Genomic DNA, 17779 nt, shown 5'->3' with positions numbered 1-17779 from the left:
CAGACGGAAAACTTCCCTAACACCCGTAGGCATCCTCCGGTAAGTGTCACAGCCACCGCTTATTTCACAGATGCGTAGCCTATTTAACTTACTGCACCGATCGTTTCTATGTGATGTCTTCAAATTTAGTTTAAAATGTTTGTAACATTTTAGCGGCACCTTAACAAACTTTGGTAACTCTGCTCCTGGGTCAGGTTCCTCAGGGTGAAGCTGTTATAAATAGACCGTCGGTGGTGGGTCAGTCAGATGTATTTGTTTTTATCGTCAGTTTGTTCTAGAGACAAAAAACAAACCTCACACAATGGACACTGTTAATTGCAGGTTTTAGCTAATTGCCCAAAACACTTTCATTCATTCTTTCATTCTTTCATTCACTGACATCACATATTCAAATGCAAATCAGCTGGTGAATCATTGCCGGGAAAGCTGTCCTATAAATACCGACACAAACCGCCCTGTTTTCCTCGCAGGACCTGGCACAGGTGACCCTGCTGAGCGGGACACAAGGAGACTAGAGGAGTTTTTGGTGGCAGAGAAGCGTGTCAAGTCGTACAATGTCCGTTGTGGGCGCGCAGCCTTTCATCAAACCAATGCAGCCATCACCTTCGGTTTCACCTGGCATCCAGAGGCGTCACACACTTCCCGCGAGCGAAGTCCGGCCGCTCAACACGCAAGATGCAATAAGCGTCTTTGAAATTGAGCGAGAAGGTAAGTGACGGATCTAAACATGAAGCAGGAATCCGCTCACCTGGAGTCCGCTGAGGGAAAACCCGTGCGTAAAAGGATTTTAGGCATAGATAGATTTTTGGGTTTTGTTTTTGTCACTTCATAGACAGTTTTTATTTACCATTTAAAGAGCTCGTGTTAAAGTTAGATTTACTGTGTTACTGAGCGCTGTGCGTAAAAGTAAACCGTGCGTAAAAGTGGTGCCAAACCTTCACTGCGCATCTCTCTCCATCTCTCTCAGCATTTATCTCAGTGTCAGGTGACTGCCCCCTCCACCTGGACGAGGTGCGCCACTTCCTCACGCTGTGTCCAGAGTTGTCCATGGGCTGGTTTGAGGAGGGCCGGCTGGTGGCGTTTATCATTGGCTCTCTGTGGGACCAGGACAGACTCTCTACGGTAAGACATTCTGCGCTCCTCAACCGTCCAGTTGAACTCATCTGATGAAACAGGAGCAGTAACTATGGTCTCTAACCACTTTGTTCCAGGAAGCTCTGACTCTCCACAAGCCCCGTGGCTCCACCGTCCACATCCACGTCTTGGCCGTCCACCGCACCTTCAGACAACAGGGTAAAGGTCCCATTCTGATGTGGCGCTACCTGCAGTATCTCCGCTGCCTGCCCAACGTGCGCCGGGCGGTGCTGATGTGTGAAGATTTCCTCGTTCCTTTCTACCGGAAGTCCGGCTTCAAGGTGCTGGGCCGCTGCGCCATCACCGTGGCCAACCTCACCTTCACAGAGATGTGGTACCCGATCAGCGGCCACGCGTACATGCGGCGCAACAGCGAAGCCATCCGCTTCCCGCAGCACCCCTTGACTCTGCCGCTGAGCAGTACTGACGAACATGTTGATGTATGACAAGTTGTTTTTTCACTGATGATGAGTTGTCTTTTTTTTTTTTTAAAGTCATTGTCGTAGTTTTTGTAGGACGCGTCAGTTTTTTCTGTTTACTTACTGTAAACCTTATGGACCTTTCCCTCCAATAATCTCTTACTAAAGCTTGTCAGTCTGTGAAAGTCTCTTACTGTGTAAAGTAAAACCAGTCGATGTGATGTACGCTGTTACATGTGAACAGTTGTATTGATTAGACTCCATTGATTAGCTCTATGAGGGAGCTTTAGCTGAACAGGATCCACTCCTGGGTTAGACTGCAGGTCTAATGACCTTACACCAACATGTACTGCACGTTTTGGTTCGATGGTACAGCTGTTGTAGTTTGTGTCTTTCTATTGTGATATTATTTCTAAGTTTGAGTCTCTTACAGCAGCACAGTTTCAATAAAATGTTTTATACTGGTTTTTAACATCCAAAATGTCTGTTTTTAATGTGACGTGTCCTCTCTTAAGACACTTACCCCCAAAATACACCATTAGCACATTAGCACATACTGACTGCAAACTTTAATCCACGACACAGTCACCAACTCACCTCTAATCCACTAACACACCAGGGTGAGCAGCTCTCACTCCTCTGAAGGACACAAGTCTCCTCAAAAATGATCCAGAACAACGATCAGCATCAGCACATTAGAGGGAGTGCTGTGGTAGATTTCACCTCCCAGCACCAACTATCCACTGTTCCTCTGTTCCTCTGTCACACCATCCACACAGACATAGACTCAAATGAAGGGTTTCAGCATTAGCAGCTTGTAAAGGCAGTGATAGTCCTGTACATGAAACATAAAAATGACAGTGAGAAAAGCCATTGCAGGTTTTATCTATTGTTTCTCGTGTAGCTGAAGTCAGAGACAAACTAACAAACAGTGTCTTAGAGTCACAAATATATTAGCATGGTACTTTTCCTGATTCACCACTTTTTTCACAGTGTCAACCAGAAGCATCACCCTGACAGATACTAGTCACACAATCACAAGGCAGGACTATTTTTGACACTGACATGAAAAAACACTCAACTACTATTTATCTCTTTTTCAGATACTTACTTTTGACTTTTTGTAGATGGTAAATGTCATAGTTTCAGCCATTTCCTCCTTCAGACAGAATGTGGATCTGCAGAAAGAAGATGGCTCGCAGCATTATTGGCTTCAGGCTGAAGCAGCCAGCTGGCATGTTTGCACAGTTGTCTGTCTGGGTTTATTTAGACAAACTGATGAGGAACATTTGATAAATAGAAAGAGATTCAGGAGTTTCTGTGGTTGTCTATCCATAAGAGACTCTTATGACTCAATACTCCACTAATGGTTATCATGCTATTTCAATTCAAATTGATTGATCATGCTATTTGTCCCTCATGCTTTTATGTTTGTTTGTGTTCACAATTTACAAAAGCACTTATAACGCCTGCCTGGACTGTAACATTAGTTGAAGATGGAAATACAGAGCAGAGCTGTCTGAATAAACACCAGCTGATGGGGCATTTGCATTAATTGCAGGGCAGGTGTACATAAGGTTTCATCATTGTAATTCATAGAGAGTGAAATGTGCAAACGCTCGTTCGTGCTTGTTCAAACCTTCAGCACTGCAGTGTATTATTATGACAATAATAATCCAGTAAAACAAAAAGGAGCTGTCAATTATCCCACATCATTCAGGCTCGGTCAGTGCAAACGTGCCATTGTTGTGCTCCGTGTGATGTTGACGTTTTCTGCGTTATTCAGGATGCTTTTATTAGGAAGGCAGCTATTACACATGCACTTTGGTCACTACGTCATTGATGAAAACTGGAGAAGACGTGAACAACCAAAACACAGGGCCTAAAAAAATAGTCAGAAAAGAGAGAAGAGACATAATCAGAGGCCTACAGGGCACACTGAGCTGATTTGTCATCACAGCTTCCAGCTAGTTACTTTAACCATCAGGGAATATCCTTCAGTCTCCCTCAGGGCAGCAACTTGAGCCTCCAGACAGGCTCATGTGCTGTAATCCCACAAAGTCCTCTCAGTCAGCGGGTAATCCGACTGGCAGACGCCCCAGCACAGAGGCCACATATTGCTGCATCAACACTGTTACTGTTACCTCCACTGTGGGGTCAGATGGGGTCTTTGAGACAATCCCCCGTCAATACCACCTTGACCAGCTCAGTCAGATAAGCAGCCAGTGATCATTAGCTGATCTACATCCCTACAGGGTAGTGCACTGTGGCAGCTACATGAAAGTCATTAATATCTGACTTATCTATGTCAGTTCTAATGTCCCCATTAGACCGAGCAGTCTTTTATTGATCACATGCCTCAAACCCTGTAGACCTGTGAATTTGACCTTGTTATCTTTACACACTACATGACTCATATCTAATCTGTCTCCTTAATCCTTCATTTCCAAGCATTTGACTCAGGGATTTACAGGCATTGCATTTGAAAGCTGTTAACATGGCTATGAAGCAGAGATCTGAATTAAGAGCATCATGGGATGGCCAACATTGCTACCCACGTTTTGTATAGTCCAAACCCCATCTGGTTTATAAATTAAGGTTTCCATATATACACGTTAGTAGTATGTCAGTAGTTGATATTTTAAAAAGCAGGAGAGAAAAATGAAAGTGAAGCACGTGGTGTTTAATAATCATTTATCTTAGGAATGCAGGAAAACATATATAAAACAAACATGACCCTCATTTTTACAGCAGACCCCAAAATAGTACACAGAAAGAAAAAAAGGCAAATCCACACGTTCAGATCCACCAATAATTAAGATTCACAATGTTTTTAAGATGTATGTGTTTGGACATAAGAATTCCATCTTTTACATGTGTCATTTAGCGTTATCATACACCCTCTAGCACCAGGGGCTGAAGCGAAAAAGTGTGGTCACCTCTAGTATTTGTAGGTGGAGCTGAACCGATAGTTTGAGTATGACGGAGCGTTGTTGGCACCAGTGGAGACTGCAGGAAGCAGCAGCAGCCCTGTGCTGCTGTCTCTCTTACACCGATCCATCGCCTGCTTGTATGTTATCTTCTCTTTAGTGATGGGGTCCATCAGCTCCTTTGTGTGGGAGGCCTCATCCTTCAGCTCATCAGCCATTTTGCTATCAATTAGATTGGCGTTGAGAGCATCTTGGACAGTGAGGCGACCTGCTTTACTGGGATTCACCAATCCACCCGTCAGGTATTGAGCCTCCATGTACCTCTTGGCATTTTCATGGGGAATATACCCTTTCTGCGCCGCCTGCCCCACTGCGAGGCGTTGTTTGGTCACGGGATCCTCGACTCCAGTGAAGGCCTTCTGAGCATTTAGAAGTTTATGCATGTGACTTGAATCAATGAGACCATGTTCAGCTGCCTTATGGACAGACATTTTGTCCTTTTTGTTGATGTCAACAATACCACCAGAAGCTGCTTGGGCCTCCAGCAGCTTCAGACCTGTGTCAACATCGATGAGTTTGCGGGTGATGGCACTTCTAACAGACATGCGGCTCTCAGTGGTGGTGTCCAAAATGCCAGAGATTGGAAAATAATCATCGCCTGTAGAAAAGGTGAGGTTGCCCTGGCTTCCACTAAGGTGAGAGTTGAGGCTGGGATAGGATGACCTCAGAGAGGATGGCATGGTGTTCAAAGGAGAGACTGGAGCAGGCCTGGTGGGGGATCTTGGGACTGGTATTGGAGGAATGTAGGGCTTTCTGGTTTCCCCTGCGACGAGGAGAGCAAATTCAGAAATGGGCATTTTCCCTTCTTTGTAGCGGGAGAAGTCATACTGGGTCAAGCGACCGCTCCTCAGAGCATCCTTGACAGAGTACTGCCTCCCACTCTTACGATCTTGCAGAATTGTTGTATCCCCATCTGGCCCAGTTGAAGTGATCTCCTCCCAGTCACACTCCAGCTCTGACAAGTGAATATACTGATTGCGGTCAATTAGCCCCTGCAAGTAGGCATCATATGGAGACATGTCTTTGCCAGTTTCTGGATCCAGGATGGTGATCTTTGTGGAAAGGTTTGTCTCTCTGGTGTGAGTTCCACTGTGGTCTTCTTTCTTAATTCCATTCAGCAGCTCCATGATGAGTGTGTCTCTCTGGTGTATTCTGTCTTTTTCATTCAGGATCTCCTTCTCCAACCGTTCTATTTCAGACGATGTCTTCAGAGACCTGTGTCGTACCATCTGGTTTCTTTCACTCATCAGTCTGGACTGCTGCTGGAAGGTAATGCTGATGTTCTGTTTTTCAGACTCTAGCATTTTGAACTGTCTGAGGAGATCCTCCTTCTCCCTCTGCAGAGCATCTCTGTTACTCATGAGAATGCTCTCCTCCTGAGAGGTTATGGACTTCGATGTCCGCAGATGAGCAATTTTGATGTTGATGTTTTGAATGTTATCTTCCTGATCCCGCCTGAGATTTCTCTCCTGTGTTAAGAGCTCTCTTAGATGATCCCTTTCAGCCTCTAATGCCGGGTCTTTCTCGACACGGACTACTTCTCTGTAAACAACCTTCTCAATCGACTTCTCCTTTTGCAGAATTTCCAATTTAAGCCTCAGGTTGCGGATTTCTCTCTCTATACGACTGATATTTGTGCTCTCCTTCTCCAACTCAGCACGAATGCCATCCGATAGTGTTTCCAGCTTTGGATCCCTTTCCACTTTCAGGACCTCTTCGATGACAACCTTTTCCTCAATGGGTGGTGGAGAGTTTTCCAGGTCAAGAATGCGTGCCTTGATCTGCCTGAGCTCTGACTCGACTTGAATCTTCTTCTGGCGATCATCCATCTGTGCCAGGGTATCTTCTTTCTCTTTGATCAGGGCTCTGAGCTGTCTGACCTCTAATTCAAGCTTCCTACGAGCTTTCATTTCCTCATCCAGGGTCTTGTTTAACTTCTCATGCTCCAGGAATTGCGTGGGGTCCTTCTGGAGACGTAACACTTCTTGCATTACTATCTTCTCCTCTGGCTTCTGCCTTTCCAGGAAAATGTACTGGTTCTGGAGCTCAAAGAGACACTCCTCCACAGCGCGACGCTGTTGAATCTCTTCTCTCACGTTCCTTCGGAGCCTGTCAGCCTCTTTCTCAAGGAGAGGATCGTTCTCATATTTGATGACCTCTTTATTCAGGAGCTTCGTCTCGACTTTGGACTTTTCAGCTTTCAGCTCATCTCTCTCTTTCCGGAGGTGGATCAGCAGCTCCATGGTGGTATCGCAGTTGAGCTGCAGACGAGAGACTTGGTTGTTGAGCCTTTGCAATTCTCTCATGACCTCTGGGCTTTTCTCTTCTTTGATCACCTCCTGTGTCACCTCTTTGTACTCAACTTTGGGTTTCTGAGTACGCAGAGTAGACAAAGTCGATATTGTTGTGTTGATTTCTTTCTCCAGGTCTGTACGGTTTCGGCTACAATCCTGTAGCTCTTTCCTCAGACGGACCAGCTCAACTTCAGTCTCAGGATCGACTCTATAAATCTCATTGATGATCTCTTTGACCTCGACTTTGGGTCGGACCCTATCCAATTCACTGTAACGTTGCTGAAGGCTGGTCAAGTCCTTCATCAGGATAACATTCTCATCTTTCTCCTCTTCCATGGCCATTTGTAGTTTCCGGGACTCTTCAAGCATTTCCGGATCTTGCTGGACTTGTTTCACTACTTTGGTGATTACTTTGGGTTGGATGGTGAGAATGACTCTTTCTATTGTGTTTATCTGACTCCTCAAGGTAAAAACACTGTCATTGAGGGACTTGCACCTAGACGCCTCCTCCGCAATATCACCCTGGAAGGTGAGAACCGCTTTCAGCATCTCTGGATCCTTTTCGATCCTCACCACTTCCTTCTTAACAACCTTCTCCCTGATCTTTGGTTGCTGCTGAGCCAGAACCGTGAGCTCAGTTTTCACTTGAACTGCCTCAGTATTTCTTGTTTGGAGCTCCTGTCGTATCCTCTGTATCTCATCTCTAATCTTGGCTGTCTCTTTGTCGACCTGCGGGTCTCTCTCATATTCAGTCAGTACCCTCGTTACCAGTTTAGGTTCGATTTTAGTCAGCTGTAGTTCTAGTTTGATAATCATCTCATTGATAATTTCTATCTCCGAGGTGGTTCTTGAACTCTTTAATGATTCTTCCTGGATCCTATTTTTCAGGGACTGCAGTTCCACCTCCAGTTTGGGGTCACGGTAGTACTGCACCACCTCCTTCTCCTCCAGCCTCTCCACTCCTCTCCTGCTCTTCAGAGACACTAACCTCTGACGGTATGTTTCAAGGTTTTTCTCAGCATGTAAACGTCTGGCAACCTCCTCACTTAACTCCTTTTTCAGAGTATCGCTTTCTGCCAGGTCCTTCTTCTGGGTCTGTAGCTGCAGCTGCTGATTGACAGCTATCTGACTGACTTTTTCATCATTCTGCACACAAATGAAATCAAGAAGGAAAGGGAAACGTCAATTTTTTGAAAATAAAGATATTTTGCAGAAAACCAGATCTTATTCTACCCTAACATGAGTGTTGCTGATGTTATTCTGATCTCAATGCATCGTACCCTGGCCATGATGTTCTTTGTTGTCTCCAGCTGGCTGAGTAGCTGGCTGTTCTCTGCAGATACCTCCGAGAAAAGGTTCAGTAGATCTTTCTCCTGCAGGAGCAAAATGATTTATTAAAATGTAGAGAATTATCTATTAAACTACTGGTTATCTATAACTGTACCTTTCCCTGTACAGCCTGGACCATGGTTTGGCGTTTCTTTGGAACTGGTTCATCCTCTTCATCATCATCATCATCCTTCAGAGTGCCCCGATAAGTGGTTGACTTAACCTCATACTCCTGAAAGGAAGTAAATTTAAACAGCACAGGATTAGATGATCAGTGGTGACATTATACTCAAAGCAGAGCACTGCAGAAGAAAAGACTCGCAGGAAGATGTTTTGATCAGTCCACTAACACATTTATCGAAAAAGAAAACATTAAATGAAAGCTTTTAAATCACAGATTGTTTCATCATGGCCTCTTCATCCACACTAATGCAATATCAAGACTTGGCCAGTAGATGTCCCCACTGGTTGCCTGTGTCAAACCCTTTAACCATTTTGTGAAAATGTAAATGAGAACAATGATGTTCCATGAACTCACGTTTAAGATGCTCTGCAGATAACGGGAAAGGTCCTTGACTTGGTCCAAGTCGCCTGATTTTCTCTTGATGTCCTCCATCACTCTCTGAGGAAGACACATCATTTATTGACCTGATAAGGAAGAGCTTTATTGTGTCTCAGTTGAAACATACTTGCACTCACCTTCTGGGAGTTTTGCTTGGCTGCTATTTGTGCCACATCGTCAGTAGGTTTGATCTTATTATTGGGCAAATTAACCAAGAAGAAATCCATGGACTGAACAGCATTTTGGAAATCTTGGTTTTTATTGGATGCTTCTTGTATGAGAGCAGACCTGGAGCAGCATATGAAACGAATAGTCATCAGTGATAAAATAAGTCAGATAATATTTCAGAATAGTTATGCAAACACACTGGTACATAATAATTCCAACAAGGCCTGCATTCGTTCCTTTCCCTCACCTTTCCTGGAGCTGATTGTTGACATTTGTGTAGCGGTTCTGCAGCTGCTTCACCTTGTTCTCCTGGCGCCGGATGTCAGGGCAGTATTCATTGAAACTCTGCTGCAGGGAGCTGCATGCTTGTTTGGTCTGGTCCAACTCTCTGCTTAACTTATTCAGCTCATCCTTCTTTGAGGCTGCATCCTTACGTATGGCCTGTTGGCATAAAGAGACGTCCAGATATAAAAACACTCTTGGACCCCATGTGGTGGACTCCAGGCTGAGCTCCTGGAAGACTTAAGTGTTTCTGGTTGTGTTTTTAAGTTTGACACCTGCAGCTGCTTGTTGCGGATCTGGAGGGCGTTGGGTTGATCGATAATCTTGTTGTCTTTAGCAAGCTGCTCCTCAAACCCAGAGACAATGCCTTCTGCGTTCTTGATCTGCTTCTCCAGGAACATGCTGGCTGTACCTCTGGATGTGAGGAGACAAAAGCAGGAAGCATTAAACCACAAACCCTGAGTATAATTTTACAAAAGAAAAATAATGTTCACAAACAGCAGACGTGCTACTTGTCCATATTAAAGAATCAGATTACAGAGAAGTTTAGAGAGAACGTGTCATTTCTTCTTTCTAAAGTTTAATAACTGTGTCCACAGCGCGAGTTGGATTCTGATCTTACTTCTTATTGTAAAGACTGATAAGGCTGCTGATGTTGTCGATCTTGTTGTTGGCCGTGCTAAGTTTGATTGGCAGGGTGGAGGCGATGGGTCCCAGGGGTTTCTTGGCCACAATAGGCTCCATCTGTCTCTGCAGTGCAGCCTTCTCAGACTCCAGCTTCCTCAGAGCCAGAGCAGATTTCTGGACAACATTTAGAAAAGGAGTAAGATCCTGAAACTGGTACCCAGGTGAGATTTTTGAATCATGGTGTCGCTCATGTTTACCTCATGCTCCTGCAGCCTGTTCTCCAGGTCTTGCGCAGGGTTGCGGTTGTCCAGTGGGGCCCTCAGCCGGTTCAGGACTTCTTTCTCTAGCTTCTCCAGAGCTTTGTTGAGCTTGTCTAGTTCACTGGCCATTTCTGCAGCCCTGGGGTCTTCAGGAGCACTTTGTGGAGTGACTGAGGAGGAGCAAAGACAAATCTAGACAAAGTCTAAAATCAAAAGTTAAATAGGCCCAAACACTCCAGCAAAGAGTTTTGTGGCTCCATAGTTGCAGAAAACAAATGAAACAGTTTGATTTCTGACCTGCCTTCTGAGGGCGAACCACCTCCACACTGGGGTTCTTCAGGGAGGCCGCGAGTGCAGCTCGGCGGCTCTTCAGGTCCGTCAGCACTCTGTCCAGACTGAACACACAGACACCATGACTCTCCCTCTGCTCTAAGCACAGAGGAAGGAAAACACCAGAGCTGATGGTTTTGTGCTGCGTACCTGTTTACTTTGTCCAGGGCTTCAGCATCAGGAGGTGGGACCATGAAACAAGCCCCAGGGAAGGTTTTGATCTTCCCACTGCTGGTCTGAAGCTTCCAGTCATTTTTGTCAGGGTCGGACTTTAGGGTGAGGGTCTCACCACGCTTCACTGAGTCCTGAAACACACAGAGAAGATGATCAAATAAAGAAGAAAACAACTCTGTCCACTGTGTGGCTGAGCTTGCCTCACCTCATCAACAGTCCAGTCACACAGGGACACCACGGTGGTGGGTTTGGTGGGCTGGATCCGCCGTAGCTTCAGAGGCACGATGCTGCTGCTGAGCTCCCTGAGGGCAGCCAGGCGCTGCTCGTTCCGCCTCACTGCTGGTTCATCTCCCTGAAGGAAGCACAGACTTAGGACTAAAGCAGACACTTGACCGCTGTTTAACCAAAGGGGCTGATTTTACTGAGAGTCAAGCAGAGTTTTCACTTCATGCTTCTTTAAAAAGGCCTCAGGTTTCAAAAAATATTCCAGTACCAGCACAAATCAACCAAACACTGTGACGATGTTCTCCAGGCTTTCTATCAGTGAACAGCATGTACCTCCATTGCCAACAGGACCTCAGAGTTGCTCTTCTTGGCCAGAGACTTTGGGTCCACGGTAGAACTGAGTCTCTCCAGGGACTCGGACAACGTGTCTGCTTCCAGCTGGAACTGCAGTGGACAAACTCTCACTTCTTAGCAAGGAGCAAAAGTAAACTGGAACATCAGATTATTGTCGTATCAGACCGGTGCAGTCACAGGGGCTGTACCTTCTTGTAGTCCTCAATGTTGTCCAGGTGACTTTCCTGGGCCAGACACAGGTTGAGGAAGGCCTGCCACTCAGCCTGCACAGTGTCTCTGTGCGCCTGCAAAAGCACAAGACTCACTTCAGTCACATTCACTTTGAGGTCTAGTAACATAACAAGTGGTGGAACAGGACGAGTACTTTTAGTCACGTACTCTACTTGTATACACCCTTAAAGTAACTGTACTTCATTGAAGCAGCATTATATTCCACTACATCTTAAGGCAGATGTTGTACTTTTACTACACTCCATGTGTCTGACAGCTGCAGGAATATTCATCCAGAAACATCAGACATTACAGTAAAACAGGGACCAGTTTACTGCACAATGAGTACTTTTACTTTTAATACTCTAAGTACATTTTATTGATAATACATAGACACTTTCACTTAAGTATGCAGGACTTGTACTTGTAATGTTTGTCATGTATTTTTACAGTGTGTACAGGCTCTGAGTACTTCTTCCACTGCTGGGAGTGTAATACAGATGTCTCCACATCTGGCAGATGTACCTCTATTGTCGAGCTGCCGGGATGTTTCGCTTCTACAAGACGATCTCCCTGGTCCTGCAGCTCGTTGACTTCCCTCTCGTGGGCCAGCAGTCCATTATTTTTGAATTTCTGCAAATAAAGTCAAAGAATTACTGACGAGCTGTTGTTAGACTGAGCCCTGACTGCCTGTTTATGTAGATTTACAGGCTGTTGACTGTAATGTTCACATAATGTCTCTGTATGTTAAAGAAACGTGGGATGTAGAAAACACAACATAGCGCTCATAGTGTTCAAATGAAGCGCTCCCTGCAGCGAAGCTGGAACTCTGTGCCATACTGGTGGCATCAGCTGGGTCCTGACCTGGAGCCACTGGCACAGAGAGGTTTGAAGATTCTTCCATAATCACCCAGATCCTCCCTCATCAAAACCTACATCTACGTCTGTTAACGCCCCATCGGCCCTTCACCTCATACTCTGTGCGGACACCAGGGGGGTCGACCATGCGATCACTCCAGTCTCTCTGGAGGATCCTCTCCTGCTGGCCCGACAGGTAGACCAGCTCCTTACTGCAGTTCTGCATGTACTCGTACAGAGATGCCAGGTGGATGCGCCTCTGCTGGGAGCTCTCCTGCAAAACACGCATGCAAGATACACACACCTCAGGTACACATGTAGAGTATGCACATGCCTCTGGATGTAAATGTGGTCCGTCAGACTGCACATTGAAGCCTTAGAGTTAATGAGTGCAAAAAGGACTCACTAGTAGTTTAGCATATTTCTCCTTGAGGGCGGCGTACTGCTCCTGCAAACAGACAAGATGAAGACACGTGAACCTGAGTCATCCTGCGTGTCGTCCCGCAGGGCGCATGTGCTGCTGCGTGCTCGTACCTTCGAGGTGATGGTGCTGGGCTGCAGCTGGGCGCTGTACGCCTCGATCCTCTGGTGCAGGATGTTGTGTGCTGCAATCTGCTTCTCGACGTCATACAGGTTTGGCCCGTACGTTTCTGTCTTTAACTGCCTCTGTTAAACACAACAACCTGTGACGTCTAATAACACGTGAGCTCTTCAGCTACTGAAAACCTTTTGTGGCCGCATGAACTGACCAGTCTTTCATCCAGCAGAGGACCCCAGTCGATCTTCTGCGCGGGCTCCAGGTCCCGCACCTTGTCGTACAGTTCCCTGTAGAAGGCGCAGTCCTTTACCCAGCGGTCGTGGAGATTTTTCACACTGAAACCAGCAGGATCACACACACACAGAACTACTTCAGCCTCTGATGAGTGGGCAGGTTGGAACAGTAAAAGGACATGTGGAGCTCAGTGGGGTGTGGTGGGATGAGCTGCAGGTGTGTTTAGTCTGTCTGGGATGCTCCGGGATAAACTCACTCTTTCTCTATCTCGAGCGCCTGCGGGTGCTTCATCTTCTTGGCCTTGTCCACGTCCATGAAGAGGTCCTTCAGCAGCCCCTCGGCCTGCGCCAGGTTCTCTGAGCACTCCTTTTGGTGGATCAGGGCCTGGTTCTTTGTTTCTCGCTCTGTGTCCTGCATGGAGGAAAACATTATTTCTATTTGGTGTGTGTGTGTGTGTTTATTCGCTAGATGACAGCAGAGAAGAGGAATAAGAGAATAACAGTGGACGTCTTACCAAACTGAGCAGCTCCTCTGAGCGCAGGATGTTCTTCTCCACTTGGTCGGCATTTTTCTGCATGCGGGCGATGAGCATGGCTAAGTCATTGGCCTGGCTCCTGGATAAAAACAGATGAACAGTCTGTCTCTGACTCAAACTCAAACCAGAACACCTTCTACTGGGATTAAATCACGTGTTTGTCTACTTAAATCAGTTATTCATTTTAATGAAGCACATTTCCAGTGGGGTTTTGTGCACAACTACTGTTGGTGCACAATGATTACAGAGTGAATGACACTGATGCTGTTAATGACAATTTGCTGTGAGGATTTTCTTTCCTGTCACTTTATTTATGAGACCGTTTACTTCAGTAAAAGTAAGATAGACGACTTAACTTTAAGTAAAGAGGGTTTTAAGTCCCGCATTCAAATTTTTAGTAGAAAAGTAGTAGTAGAAGTAGTAGAAAAAAGTATTAGGAACTAAAAGTATTACAAGCTGCATAAACATAAACACACAGACACCACCCGCCCAAAAAAGAACCAAACTGAGCAGATTCCTTCACTGACGTGTCGCCGTCTGTCTGCAGACCTGCCAGTCCTCCTCTGCTGTGATATGGAGCCAAATATTTATTCTGACACACCCAGACCAGGACCCTAAGGGGGGAGGGGCATTCCTGCTGCTCCGTTCAGCTCTTATCAAATGAACAGTGTCAGTATCTGCAGTCACACGTTACAGCTGAGGATTAGTGCTGTACTGAAGTATATATAGTATATAAAGTACTTCAAATTAGAAGTATATAAGGTAGTTAACATCAGCTCCAACGTTAAAGTGATCAACACAATAATCATCAATAATTAGAATCCAATAATATCAGATCCATTCTGCACAATGAGTACTTTTACTTTGGATACTTCAAGTACATGTGGATGATGGTACTTTTACTGCAGTAACATATGGAATGCAGGACTTTTCTCAGTACTTCTTCCTCTACTCCAACTCTGTGACAGTTGTGTGATGACTTTTCTACTCAACATCTGGCTACATCACTTTCTCCCCTGCTCATTAGTTGGAAACTACATTTGCTTCTCTATCTATCCCTGATCAGAAGATCCTGGTCCTGCGTTGGACTTATAGTTGGTGCAGATGAGCTGCACTGGTGAAGGAGTCAAAGCATTGGCTCTCTGGTAACTATAGTGTTTGAGGAGATATCAGAGCAAAGGGGAATAGTATCAGAGGACTGAGGACAGTGAAAACACCAGGGACTGATCAGTCTGTTCAGTCCCACAGTCTTCATATGTTTTGTGCAAACCTTGATATTATAATCGTAACAGTCTGAACAGGTGGAGCTGAAACAGGTGATTCATTGGTAAATTGACGAACTGAAAATGTTTGACTCTTATTTTGGTTTCAGTCACTTTTTATGCCAAAATTCCAAATATTTCATGGTTCACAAACCCTCCATGAGCTGCACCAATAAAAAGCTGCTCATTCATCAATGCTAATAATGCTAATACTACTAATGCTAATAATAATAATCAATTCCCTGATTATACTCACATTCATTTTGAATTCAGTAACAGTACTTTGATACTGATTCCTCCTTATCATGCCATAACCATAAATACTCAGCACTAATTACCACATTATACTCTGACTGACTCACTCACTTCCATTCAAACTCAGGTGTCACTGTTTAAAGCAAACAGACAGAGCTGCACAGTGACTCTGCCCTGCCACTCCCTCAGCCCTCACTGTCGTCTGTCAGGCTCGAGCCTTTCAGTTTCCAGACACACCCCGCTGTGACGGAGCGCCAATGTTCCACAGAACGCGTTTCCCCTGGGTGACAGGTTGCACCGAGAGGAGCCGAGCACCTGCTTAGTCACCCGGAGAAGGACGCGACCGGGGTTGCACAATTCTTCCACAGCCCTGAGAGCCCACACATTGATCTGCAGGTATAACCAGGTAACGTGATGGACGGGGGCCAGAGTCGGCTCACTCCCCTGCTCAAACAACTACTGGCTCCACTGGAAACCAACAACAACAAGCTCCACACTCCATTATATCGGCCCTCAGCTGGATCAGAGTATTAAAGGCTGTGTTGACAGAACGGTGGCCTATTTAGTGGCTCATACACACCCTGAGCAAAGAGGCAAATAAGACTAATGTGGTTAAGTAAAGCATCAGGTGACAGATGATCAGAGAAGCAGGTAAAGTTAGTAACACGGTGGAAGTGTCAGAGCAAACAGGAAAATACTCGGGTTCCAGGACGTTCATTCATTTATCAAAGCTGCTCCTTTCACATTAAAGGACAAAAACACATCTAGGAGTCGGGTCTTTGTTGCTGAGTCCTGTGGTACGTTTCTATTATCCAGGGAAACAAACAGGGTCTAGCACACAGCTTGAACTAGATTCCAGGTCAGAAAACACAAGAGAAGAGGGGAGATCCCAGCAGGGAGAGTCACAGGAGACTGGGAAATCTGACACACACACACACACACACACAGAAAACACTTCGAACTCACTTGCTGAGCTTTACAGGGCTGCTCTTCGACATCTTGGCCTGTAGCGTGAGTCCGAGTTCGTTTCTTCCAGCTCCTCTTTCCTCTCACGCTCCTTCTTGTCTCTTGTGGTGTCTCCCCCGCCCCCTACCCCCAGTTAAGGAGCGTCCACCTGTCTCAGCTCCTCCCAGGCCAGCAGGTGTGTCGTCAGTAAAGCATTGGAGGAGCAGACCGGGCAGACCTGTTCCACTCTTCACAGCCCTCGCTGTGACTCTATGCTGCAGGAGCTCTTCTCCTCCTCCGTGTCATTTTTCACTGGTCTGATTTCTCGGAGAACTTTTCAAAAAAACTTGAGCTGGGAACAGGTGACGAAGCCCGAAAGAGATTTTCATTCAGAATCTGCACAGCCCAGTCACCGAGTCTGGGCCTGACACAGTTACTGCTCTGTTATCAGCTCTGTGTCACATTAGAAACCACTTAGCGTCCACAATCATGGAGGAATGTTGCAGAACTAGTCTCTGGATTATTAGTGTTATTATTGACAAAAAGAAATATCTGATTCCAATTTTGTGGGTTTTTGTTAGTATAAGCTGCACAATAACAAAGGTCGGAATAAAAACAGAGAACAAGCAGGAGCATGAAAACCTAAAAACATAAATTAATTTGTTCCTGTGTAAACGTCAGACTTTAACAGGTCAGAGGTCGTAGCTCGCTGTAAATCCTGAAAACTTTCACAAACACAGGGTGGGGGATTAGTTTGTGTAACTGACCCACACATATGAATTTCTGAGTATCAGTGGTTATCAGACACACACACACCCTGTGAAATTACCTGTGTGAGGGGAGAGGAGTCAAGGTCTAGTGCGAGGAATGCGAAGCTGATAATAAAACCAGTGTATGCAAAAGTGCATGCACAGTATGTCGTATGGGAGTGTTGGTGTTTGCACAAAACACAAATATGCAGCAGGAAACACCTCGGCTTTGTGCCCCAGTGAGCAGAAAATGGTTCAGCACGCTGCTTCGTCTCATGCTTGCAGCGGGTGTGTCCGCCGCACACCCAGAGCAGTTTCTCCACTAACCAACACCTACATACCTGCAGGGAGAGGGAGGGATTAGAGAGGAAGGACACAAAGGTAAACTCAGGCACACGGACAGGAGTAAGCGGTGATGACCGAGGATCAGCTCTTTGGTTTCCGGCTGCACCCCTGCAGTTTTCACTGTTTGTGGGGAAAATGCTGCAGAGCCAGATGTTTCTCCCAGGACTTCCTAGAACCCACAAACAGGGCACAGAAAGAGAGAGAGAGAAAGAACCCTGGACACTTTTGGTAAAATCATACAAACAGGACTAGATGCACCTCTGCTCCTGCATGTAAATAAGAAAATGTTTGCAAACAGTTCACAACTTGTCTCCACTGCCCCCAAGTGTCCGAAACATCTGCTACTGCAGTTTCATATAATGCAATGAAACCTGAGGATAAAACCAGTAATCAGGAGTGGTGAACGGACACAATAATACGAACACCTGTGTAGTATGACAATCCAACACACCTTCAACAAACACACCTGAATGAGGTTTAGAAAACCTGTAATAACCACAAGGCCTTGTCTTCTGCTCCTGATACCAATGTTCATGTTATTGTGTCCACCCCCCGGTACCTCTATCAATCAGCCCTGCCCCTAACCCACCAGTTTAAACTCCACATTGTGCAATTCACCTGAGATAAGCATGATCTGTCCAGCTCCGATAAAACACACATAAAACTGAAACAACCAGAGTCGGTTTCACCACAACCCCAA

The 17779-nt window shown here is 45.7% G+C and overlaps 2 protein-coding genes across 2 annotated transcripts; one reads left to right on the top strand and one right to left on the bottom strand.

Annotated features, from left to right (window-relative positions):
* The first annotated feature begins 554 nt into the window (after positions 1 to 554).
* Positions 555 to 1580, top strand: LOC113141127 (serotonin N-acetyltransferase-like). Its single transcript, XM_026325360.1, has 3 exons — positions 555 to 708; positions 968 to 1122; positions 1212 to 1580. Exons 1-3 carry the CDS (start codon positions 555 to 557, stop codon positions 1578 to 1580), a joined length of 678 nt encoding a protein of 225 aa, XP_026181145.1.
* Positions 1581 to 4398: 2818 nt separating this feature from the next.
* Positions 4399 to 16763, bottom strand: LOC113141317 (envoplakin-like). The gene is made up of 22 exons (XM_026325652.1): positions 16007 to 16763; positions 13503 to 13602; positions 13245 to 13399; positions 12966 to 13089; positions 12751 to 12882; positions 12623 to 12664; positions 12329 to 12490; positions 11884 to 11991; positions 11337 to 11432; positions 11128 to 11238; positions 10775 to 10921; positions 10546 to 10700; positions 10363 to 10460; positions 10063 to 10235; positions 9801 to 9979; positions 9454 to 9592; positions 9144 to 9337; positions 8866 to 9016; positions 8705 to 8788; positions 8282 to 8398; positions 8118 to 8210; positions 4399 to 7983 (listed from the first exon to the last, which is right to left on the bottom strand). Exons 1-22 carry the CDS (start codon positions 16036 to 16038, stop codon positions 4495 to 4497), a joined length of 6081 nt encoding a protein of 2026 aa, XP_026181437.1. The 5' UTR covers positions 16039 to 16763; the 3' UTR covers positions 4399 to 4494.
* Positions 16764 to 17779: the final 1016 nt, after the last annotated feature.

The sequence above is a fragment of the Mastacembelus armatus genome, chromosome 8, assembly GCF_900324485.2.
Source record: "Mastacembelus armatus chromosome 8, fMasArm1.2, whole genome shotgun sequence".
In the NCBI taxonomy this organism is placed as follows: Eukaryota; Metazoa; Chordata; class Actinopteri; order Synbranchiformes; family Mastacembelidae; genus Mastacembelus; species Mastacembelus armatus.
The sequence above is the reverse complement of the archived record's forward strand: the minus strand, read 5'-3'. Positions and strand labels throughout refer to the sequence as shown.